This window comes from Spinacia oleracea, chromosome 3 (genome assembly GCF_020520425.1).
Source record: "Spinacia oleracea cultivar Varoflay chromosome 3, BTI_SOV_V1, whole genome shotgun sequence".
NCBI lineage: Eukaryota > Viridiplantae > Streptophyta > Magnoliopsida > Caryophyllales > Amaranthaceae > Spinacia > Spinacia oleracea.
Window position 1 is genome coordinate 4,035,414 of NC_079489.1, and position 8,454 is coordinate 4,043,867.

The following is an 8,454-nucleotide window of genomic DNA, read 5'->3' on the forward strand; positions in this document are numbered from 1 at the left end:
GAAATATGATTTAGAATGACACGGAAAAATTAGTCATACCTATAGTAATCATATTGATTTTGAAAATTGGCAACAAAAAATTAGAAACTACTGTACTTACAAATTGGTAACAAAAAATTAGAAACTACTTACAGAAAACGGGAAACAAAAAAACGATACCAAACGAAAACGGGCCCTTGTGAAGCAAAGAAGAAAGAACTACACAGAATATTAATTATATTTACACAGATTTACAATCACGACGAACTTAAGTAAATATACGAATTTAGTACCAGCACTATCAAAGTCTAACACCATATAATGGTATAAATTTAGACATACTAACCCCACTGAAGTAATTTCACTAATATTCTACTATGTAACCCTAATCATTGGGGATTAACTGATTAACCTATCGACACAAAAAGAACAATGAAAGAAAGATGTCCAATGTCTCAGAAATGAACTTCCCCTGTCCACTATCCGATCCAACGGTTACCTCAGACTAGACCTGTTCAATGGGCTGGGATCCTAGTAAAAGCCCGTATCCCACCCGTTTACAAAGGCCAAGCCCGACCCAAACTAATCCGTTTAATTCCAGCCCAGCCCTAACCCGGCCCGTTGAACAGGTCTACCTCAGACTGATTGCTCGATATCAGAACTGGCTCAGCATAGCCATAAGACCACCACCATGCACCCGTCCTTCAAGGGACGCTGAATTCGATGATTCACCCAACAAGGACGCGCTATCAGGCAGCATCTGCAAATTGAAACCATTCCAAACAGTGGCGCTTTCTTCTGCACCAACATTATTCGAGCACTGAAACACGTTCCCAGCATCAACCCCTTTCAGCTTCAGACCCACGGTACCATCACCATGAACTCGCTTATCTTCAACCTGCGCACCATGAGCAGCGCAAAGACCAATCTTACCCCTTGCAAACTTATCACAAACTCTATCAGTATCACCACCATTCTCACCGAATCCAGAACCTTGTTGGCCCCACAAACACCGTTTCCCCCCACCATGCGCTTTACAGAAGTCGGTACTTCCCTGCGCACTCTTTTCACATCCTTCGAACTTACACCTCTTTCCTCCGCCATGGCGGACACAGAAGTTTGTCCGTCCTCTCGCACTTTTAGTACATTCAACGACCGCACATCTCTTTCCACCGCCGTGGGAAACACAGTACAACGTACCGCCATGTACACTCTTGGAGCATGCAACACCGTTTTCTTGAAACGAACACCGTTTCCCGCCACCATGTCCTTTACAAAAAGATGTACTTCCTTCGGCTCCCTTGGTGCATCCCATAAAGGTGCACCGTTTTCCTCCACCGTGAGCCTTGCAAAGTTTCGTTCCCCCCTGAGCGCCTTTAGTACACTCGGGAAATTCACACCGGCGACCACCACCGTGAGCTATGCATAGACCGGCAACCCCCTCCGCGCTCTTGGTGCAGTTTTCCACCTTACACCTCTTTCCACCACCATGACGGATGCAGAGGCCGGATTTACCCCTAGCAGCGCGGTTGCAACCACCGTGAAAGCCACACCTCTTTCCTCCACCATGAGCAATGCAAAAGCTGGTCCGCCCTTCGGCACTTTTGGTGCACCCCAAGTGTTCACACCTACGGCCACCACCGTGAGCTTTGCAGAACGGTGTTTTTCCTTCTGCTCCTTTTTGACAACCCGTTCTCTGACACCTCCGTCCACCTCCGTGTGAAATACAATGACCCGAAGCACCTCTTGCTCCTTTCTGACAACCCGGAAACCTGCAAGTCTTAACTGAGCTCTTCTGATGCTGTTTTGACACACCTGAAATTGTGCTGCAATTAAACCTGTCTATAGGAGGCACAAAGGGTCCTTGTTTCCATTTGGACGACGTTGATCCTTCTTCATCCACAAGTTGTTCAAATTCAGATGTGACATTCTGAAAAGGCGATGATGAAGTTAGGGTAATACTTGTGAGATCAGATTCAGCAGCAGCAACTCCACCAGTAGACAAACTTAACTCAAGATCAACTTTAGGGTTCTCTTTGCCACGGGCTTCAAACCCGGTGCCAGAGTTTTTCATGTTCTTACACGCCATTTTATTTCCGAGATCAATGCTGAGATCGAGGCAGATATCGATTGGAGACTCCTTTGCGACATCTACCCGAGAAGTTAAGGCAGTCTTTCCACATACAGAACTACATGAACTACCCAATTCAAGGGCCAGAGAAATCCCATTCTTCAAACTCGCATCATCATTAGTAGCATTTATATCATACAGATAAGGAGGCACGGCCACGGTACTCTGGGAATTGAGGTGTAAGGTAGTGTCTGCAAATTGAGTCGGGCCAACATCAACCCCGTTTGAATCTTTGCACGCGTTCAGAAAAGAATTCCACATGAAAGGCATGCTAATGCCGTCCATCTCGTTTTATTTGAAAGAATACTTATCATCTAACTAAGATCTAAAGGTAAAATTAGTAAAGCCACTCCAACTAGTAAAAACAATGGAGTGGTAACCTTATGTACAATGCTGTCTCGTAACGAAATAGACCTCCACCACTGACAAATCCTGATGTATCCCTACGGTCCATGATAAAACCTCGAACAACTATCTCAAGAGTACTTAGAATGATATCAACATAGACTTGCAATATTCCCAATTGCATCCAGGAAAAGTTCCATTCTGTATACAAAGAAATCAATAGAACTTCAGAAAACCATATACACCAATGCGAAACAGAAGAAACCGAAGCTCACATCAGAAAACCATGTACAATAATGCGAAACAGACTAAACAGAAGAAAACAAACCTCACATCAGAAAACCATGTACACAATGCGAAACAGACTAAACAGAAGAAACTGAACCTCACAACAAAACACGCTTTTACGATGTAATGTACATACAGGAGCTAAAACAGTTTCCAATCATGTTTTTCAGACCATGGCCATCCTACAGACATGCAACTAAAACGAAAACAAATCCTTTTCATTCGCTTACTAACACGAAAAAGTTCAACAACACAACGGAGTACTTCAGTTCTTGATCTTGATTCTCAGACCATTGCAATCCTACCGACATGCAACTAAAACGAAAACGAATCCTTTTCGCTTAATAACACGAAAAGTTCAACAATATAATGGAGTTCCTCAAGTTCTTAAGCAAAACAAAAGATTTTGGGATCATCAAAAGCTACAAGACAAGAACAATTGTGAAAAAACTGTCTATCCACCCGGTAAACTATCCGCCACTAATAGAGAGTAGTGATAGTTGAATCCTACTCATCACTCATCAGAATTAATAATTTTTTTAATATTCTATTAGTAGTTGCACTAGTGGGTAGATGTAGCAATGTCCGAACAATTGGGGAAACACAAAAATAATCCATAATTAACCACCTAATTAGGCTAATTTACTACTCCAATTAGCTTAATCCACAGTTCCACACAGCATGTGTGGTACAATATTCAATTTAGAGGCATACACTCCCTAATCCCTATGTTCTTTTTACTATTGCAACAATTCTTTTAATTTGCAAACTTGACAATTTTTTACTACATTTTTCATTAATAATGTATCACAAAATGTATGATCATATTTTCGAGTGGATGTCAACTAGCTTAGTTGATCAAACTTCGGAGTGATACTAGCCTGATATCAAATCTCGTCTACATTGTTTTTCGAGCATAAAATAACATGAATTTATATATTTAGGATTAATTAAAATCACAATTATACATGTCCCTGCATTAATCATTTGCATCAGCAATCGGCACACATGAACATGATCAATTAGTTTCACTATACTTGACAGCAAAAAAAAAAAAAAAAAATAGGCCACTCAAAATTTAAGACTAACAAATAATTTCACTAATCACATACTGTATAATTCATAACCCAATTAAATCAGAAAAAAAAATCACAAAAATTGAAATTGACAAAACACTTGATGAGTGATTAATCAAAGGTAATTAAAGTACCTGAAAATGAAATCTAAATTGGAGGAATTAAAAAAACAGAGGAAGATCACACAGATGAATGCACGATTTTAAGCGGCGGAAACGATGACACGGGAGGAAGAGAGAGAAAGAAAAAGGGGTGAGTGTTTTTGTTGTTTAAGAGAGAGAAAGTGGAGGCGACAACGTTAAGAATGAATATGAAAGTATAAATAAATAAATAAATAAATAAATAAATAAAAGGTGGGGTTAATTATACGCACACTACTTAAATACTAGGGAATCTTGACGAATCTTCTTGGTTTATTATCATTTTCATTTCATACCATTTCTATTACTTGTGGCTCAATCTAGTCGATCTCCTTGATTTATTTCCAAAATTGTTTAATTTATTTTTATAATTATTCTGTATTAGTCAGTAGTAACTTACTCTTTCTGTTTTAAAATACTTTGACTGTAAACATATGTAATTATATATTAGCAAAAAATTTAAAATGTTTATATTTGGAAAAAAAAATACATCGAGATTCTGTTTTGTTCGACCTTTACAGACATTATCATACACAAATAAGTTTATTTCGGACAAAATAATTTTTTGCCAGATACAATAAGTTCTGATAATATAAGTCTTATAGAACGGAACCTAATACTAATCTTATACTCCGTAACATATTACTAATAACATTTGATTTTTACATATTAATGACAAAATGTGACCAAAGTTAATGTATGAATAGTGCAAAAATCAAACTGTTGCAAGTATTATGATACGTTGGAGTATTGTATAAATACATTACAAATGCTTATATATGACCGTCTTATGTAAAGACTAACATCTTACCGGATATGGAGTAGCTATACTTTTTAATCGAATAGTTACACTTTGTCATTATATAGTTACGGAGTATATTTTTTAACGATGACATCGACGATCTTATTCGTACAACGATCTCACAGGAAACCGCCTTATGCATAAAATCAGTGAAGTCAACATTAAAAAAAAGAAGATAAGTATTTGATTATAAACTATAACTATTTGATTATAAATTAAGTATAACTATTTAATTATGATAAAATATATTAATGAGGAGGGGATATAATATTGTGTTGTGATTTGTATTGTTCTTATTTGTGGGCATACGCCTCTATTTATAATACAAACTAGATCTCCTACCCTTCATAGGTTTCCTAATTCATATAGACTTCTATCTTATATCATATAGCCCTAGTTATAACATAACTCTACTATATTCGATATTCTATCATACAGGATAACTGCGTTATCCTTCTCAATACCCTCCCGCAATCGGAACGGCAGTTTCACGAACGTTGCGATTGGAGAAATAAAAAAATATGCCATATGCTTGTCCTGTCGTGTCAAGGAGTCCTGTCGTTACTGTCGTTTCAAGGAGTCCGGTCGTTTCGTACAAGAGAAAAAAAAATCATATGCCTGTCCTGTCCTGTCAAGGAGTCCTGTCGTTACTGTCGTTTCAAGGAGTCCGGTCGTTTCTTACAAGAGAAAAAATGTTATATGCCTGTCTTGTCGTGTCAAGGAGTCCCGTCGTTTCAAGGAGTCCGGTTGTTTCGTACAAGAGAGAAAATGTTGAATATATTATTGATGGGAAAATATAATGTTGTGTTGTGATTTTGTGTTTCGATTTTGTGTTGTCATTATTTGTGGGCATACGCCTCTATTTATAATACCAGCAGCTTTTCGGTAGGACCGCCTTACGGGCGCGTGTAGGAAAGACTAGGTGAGTCAACCACGCGCGCGTGGCCTCACGCGCAGTATAAGTAGCTTTTTTTTTCTCTCTCCTTCATTTTCTCCTGCAATACGCTATTCTTCATCCTTCTAGCTCTTCGGTTTCTTTTTTCTCTCTCCTCCTCCTCCCACCTCATTTTCTCTCTCTTCTCTTCCTCCTTCCATGGTCGCCACACCACCGCTGAAATAGTGGCGAAGAACCAGTGATAGAGTAGGTTTCCGGATGCCGACGGTAACGCAAGAGCCAGATCCACATGGAGTAGCGGCGCTCGATGTAGATCGGAAAACTGCGAAAGTTAGGTCGTCGTTGAGGTAATTCTTCCATCTCTATCAAAGTCTCTGCTTCACTATTCTTTTAGTCAGGTTTTTGATAAATTTTGTTGATTTTTTTCAACGTCTTTGGTAGCGAGGTTGAAGGAGGAATATGAAGAGTGAAGCGAAATCGCTTCGCGACGGAATCCACGGCGGTGGTGGTTAGGTTTTGAATTTTCAACTTTTTGGATTAATTTTGTTGATTTTTCTGGATTGTTGCTCATCTTTTGTGGTTTTTTATTGTAAATTTGATGTTGCTTTCATTTAGAAAACCCATGGGATTAGTAGCAATTTTCTGATTTTGCACGTCCTTGATTTGAATTTGATTTGATTAATTATTTACATGTCTTTTATTTTGTGTTTCTAGTTGCGATTGAGGTTTTTAATTTTGCTGATTTTCTTTGATTATTTTTGTTGTTGATTTTTGTGGATGGTTTTTGGTTTAGTTGTGAATTTGTTTATTTTACTTTTCCATGTGGATTGTTTTTATGGAGTATTTAGTTATGCTCTTCTTTACTTTAGTTATAAACTAGGATACTTTAGTTATGAACTAGGAATTATTTAATGCCTTGTCGTATTTAGTTATGATTTTGCTTTGTTTAGTTATGCTTTGTGGTGTTGCAGTTAGGCTTTAGTCATTTTATGATGTACTAATGTATTTCTGATCTACTGATATCAGGCAACATACGAATCCATCATGAGTACTGCTGCTGTTGGTGCTGCTCTCTGCAGTTTTGTTACTCCCTTTGCAAACTGAAGAACATACTACAACCGTATTTCCCTTTTGATTTACTGCAACTGTAATATGGCAACTGTTGGACAACCCTTCACCATTAAATAAAGTAGGGAGTATATGGAACTGCACTAGCTGCACCTTCTGTTGTCTAACAGAGAGTTCAGCAGCCCTGATTTAAGGTTGGATAAGGAGTTATCAGGTGGGCAAAAATTGGGAGGCCATGAAGGAAATAATGCCCTTGGTCCAAGTATGCATTCTATGTTAAGTCTAATAAATGCGGTTCAGTATTAATTAACAAGTTAATAATTCAGTGAGATCAAGTGAGCTGAATGCCTAGCTAGAGGCCGCTTCAGTTCAAGTGGAATTAATGATATTAATCCACAGCTTACTCTTGACTGAACCCGTAGGGTCACACAAATAGTACGTAAACGGATCAAGTATTTAATGGCATTAAATACTCCATCTATGAATATTCGGAACCGACGGATCTTGGTTTCAGTGGGAGCTAAGATCGTCACAGGCAAGAAATGAATACTCCGGAAACGATGATATTGCCGGAAACGGAAATATGGATCGTATCGGAAATATGAATATTATCCAAGTCGTAGATGTTGCCGGAAACGGAAACATGGTACGTATCGGAAAATATTGTTGGAAATGGAAATATTACCAGAATCGGAAATATTGCCGGAAACGGAAATATTGTCAGAATCGGAAATATTACCGGAATCGGAAAATAATTCCGGAAACGGAAATATTAAATATTTGTTCGAAACGGAAATTAATTCCGGAATCGGAAATATTAAATATTGTTCGTATCGGAAATAGATTCCGGAAATGGAAATTTAATCGGAAGCGTATCGTACGAATTAGCATCGGACGAGGCCTGCCGGACGAAGGCCCAGCACGAAGCCAGGCCATCGCCCAGCAAGCACGCACGCCACAGCCCAGCGCGCACAAGGCCGCGCATGCGTGGGCCGCGCTGCGTGGGCTGCTGCTCGCATGCGTGGGCAGCCCTTGTGGCTGCCGTGTGTGTGTGAGTTTGAGCTCATGCGAGATTACTGAATCTGCAAGAGTCAGTGTATGATTAAATGTCTATTCCTATTGGATAAATTGATTAAGTAGAATTCATGTAGAATTCTAATTCCAATTAATTCGCATCCTACTAGGATTACGATTCCTTTTCCATAACTCTATAAATAAAGGCCTAGGGGTCATAATTTATATACAAGTTTCAAAGTATTCAAAAGTGAGTTTTTTTGAGAAAAAATTCAAACACCCATCTTGCCCCAAAAGTGCCGAATTTTCTGAGTACCTTAAGGGCGATTCTAGTTGGTCAATCTTAAGGCGGATCCGGACGTGCTGTGGACTTTCTACGGAGGGACGACACTTGGAGTCCTAAAAGACTTGTTCTTGTTCGGTTCGGGCGCAGCTAGGGAAGGCACGCAACAAAGAGTATGCATCTAAACTATGCTAAATGATTATGTGTAAATAATATGTTTCCTGGGTTAATGGTTGTTTCCGCATGATTTATGTAAATGTCATATGTATCATAACCTCACAGTGGTATCACGAGCCCCTTATTATTTTCATAATCTAAATTGCATGAACATGGTTAAATATTACAAATTTGCAAGAATTAAAAGGGGTGATTAATTTTCGTAATTGTTAATTAATTGCAAATTGCGTTTATTTAATTATATGTACGCAGTTTT

General features: G+C 38.7%; 1 protein-coding gene across 1 annotated transcript; it reads right to left on the bottom strand.

The window, feature by feature from the left end:
* Positions 1-199: 199 nt before the first annotated feature.
* On the bottom strand, positions 200-4,121 carry LOC110779769 (uncharacterized). The gene is made up of 2 exons (XM_021984255.2): positions 3,954-4,121; positions 200-2,656 (listed from the first exon to the last, which is right to left on the bottom strand). The coding sequence occupies exon 2, from the start codon at positions 2,393-2,395 to the stop codon at positions 635-637; it is 1,761 nt and encodes a 586-aa protein (XP_021839947.1). The 5' UTR covers positions 2,396-2,656; positions 3,954-4,121; the 3' UTR covers positions 200-634.
* Positions 4,122-8,454: the final 4,333 nt, after the last annotated feature.

Bases quoted from the DNA above. Each gene is read 5' to 3' on its own strand.
- LOC110779769 (XM_021984255.2), bottom strand. From the start codon at position 2,395: ATGGACGGCATTAGCATGCCTTTCATGTGGAATTCTTTTCTGAACGCG.